Here is a 2186-nt window from a genome sequence, read left to right as displayed (position 1 = left end):
GGCGTGCGGGGGGCAGGATTGTTGGGTTTAACACAGGGGGGGGGGGGGGTGAGAGAAGGGGGGGAACTTCTCGATTTCTTCTCAGCGGCACCTGCCATGTTATTATTGCATGCAGAAGCATATGGTGCCGACCTATTGCAGAAATGGGTAACCTTGCTTATGGATCACCTGCAAAGTCGCGCCACGTGGTCTCTTGAGCTAGGCATCCTGACCACCAGCGGCGTGCTGGCAGATGCTTCATGGGAGGTTCATGAGCTGGCATTTCTTCCTGCCCTGGCGCTAAGCGGGATCGTGTGCATGCTGCGATCCTGCAAGAGCAATGAAAAGACAAACAACACGCACTGGAAGCAGAATGCAGTATGCAGTTTCTTGGCTTTCGCTTTTAAAACAGGAGCAAGTTTCTAGCGCTTCTGGCTGTGAAAATAAGTTTGGAAGCATGCAGAAAAATGCCCGATGGGATTTTAAAAGCTAGAACGGTTGCCAGCAAAGATTTTTTTTAAATGTCGGGGCAGGGGAGCCCCTTTTATGTCGTTGACCGTCCTCTGACTAGCAAAACCAGAATGAATATTGCAGTATAATAAATGTTGCAGGATAAAGAGTTTAAATGAAGTAGTTCAGCATGCATGAATTTTGCTGCTTGATGTAGAATTTCCTGAAAAGAGGGTTTAATTTTTTTATTTCATTCATTTATACCCCACTTTTTTTCCCCAGTGGGGACCCAAAGCAGCTTACATTGTTCTCCAGTTCTCCTTGTTTATCCTCACAACAGCCCCATGAGGTAGGTTAGGTGGAGAGATTGTGACTGGCCCAAGGTCACCCAGCAAGCTCTCATGGCATGAGTAGGGATTTGAACCTGCTTCTAGATATCAGTCAAACATTCTTAACAACTATACCACACTGGCTTTTTAGCACCAATAATCTAAAATCGTAATAATAAACAACTGGGCAGCTGCATGTGTGAGGAAATAACTCATACTGTGTGAGTGATGTTGATGCCTGTTCATGGCAGATTGATTATGCTAAGACCTACTTATTGGTTGCTTAAACCTGTGTTGGCAGGGGTTTTAACTCCTGATGAACTGAGCTAGTGTCTTGAGGTGAGATAGATTCAAGGGGATAGCTGTTTTGGTCTGAAGCAGCAGAGCAGAGTATGAATCCAGTGACACCTTTAAGACCAACCAAGTTTTATTCAAGGTGTAAGCTATCATGTGCAAGCACACTTCATCAGATACATTAAAGTGGAAGTTACCAGTCCATACATATAGGTAAAGGGTGAGCCTTAAATTAGGGCTTTACTAGTTAGTTAGTCTGATAGATTCATCTTTTAAGGTACTTCTGATTGGAAGGGACCAGAGACTTCTTTTTAAATAAACAGTCCTTAAACTGTTTTTAAAGTATTTACTATGGGCAGTGTGCACTGTTTTGGAAGAGATATTCTGCACCCTCTCCTGCATAAGAAAGAATGCCTCTTCCCGGACGATGCATACTAAGGCACATGTTTGCAGACATCAGGCGTCCTCTGAGAAGGCTCTGTCCTCCTTTTTCAGAAGGGGCAATGCTTCTTCTACAATGGCGCCTGCTGCAACATGCACAAATCATAAAAGTCGTGTATGTATTTATTTCACAAGTATAACGTGTAGGCAAATATACAGACTTTAATCAGCTGAAGCACTCAGCTGGTGACCGTCCTGCATTTTAATCGTATCTTTAGCTCACCCTGGCCAGTGGAGGCCAGTGGAGGCACTGGGTAGATAATAACACTTATACTACAACATCTAACACTGTGCTACGAACAGGCCTCAGTTACAGGAGCAAAAAAAGGGAATCCCTCTCAACCAGGAGATGGAGCAGAGCTTGTCCGATAGAACACTTGCTCTCGACTGTTCTTCTCAGACTTCAGAAAAGGCTGACCACTTCGTGAGGTGACTTGGTAACTCCCACGGCATTGACCGGTCCTCTTTGGTTTGCAGAGGTCCTACAGCAAGGAGCTGTTTGAAGAAGTGATTTCAAAGATGCGGAAGGCTGGAATCAAATCAACCATAGCAATAGAAAAATTCAAGCTGCTGGCAGAAAAGGTGGAGGAAATTGTGGCCAAGAACGCCCGAGCAGAGATTGACTACAGCGATGCTCCTGATGAGTTCAGAGGCAAGTCACCCCTTCGCAGGGGGTCTGGCATCTCTTTCTGA

The 2186-nt window shown here is 45.1% G+C and overlaps 1 protein-coding gene across 1 annotated transcript in view; it reads left to right on the top strand.

Annotated features, from left to right (window-relative positions):
- Positions 1-2145, top strand: part of UBE4B (ubiquitination factor E4B) — a gene marked incomplete at its 3' end in the record, with an annotated part of 74469 nt that extends 72324 nt beyond the window's left edge. The window contains exon 27 of the mRNA XM_015407666.1: positions 1971-2145. Within this exon, the coding sequence (XP_015263152.1) occupies positions 1971-2145 (175 nt within the window). The remainder of the gene's footprint in view (positions 1-1970) is intronic.
- Between the last annotated feature and the right edge of the window lie 41 nt (positions 2146-2186).

The sequence above is a fragment of the Gekko japonicus genome, unplaced genomic scaffold (genome assembly GCF_001447785.1).
Source record: "Gekko japonicus isolate JY-2015 unplaced genomic scaffold, Gekko_japonicus_V1.1 scaffold1533, whole genome shotgun sequence".
NCBI classification, from domain to species: Eukaryota; Metazoa; Chordata; class Lepidosauria; order Squamata; family Gekkonidae; genus Gekko; species Gekko japonicus.
The sequence above is the reverse complement of the archived record's forward strand: the minus strand, read 5'-3'. Positions and strand labels throughout refer to the sequence as shown.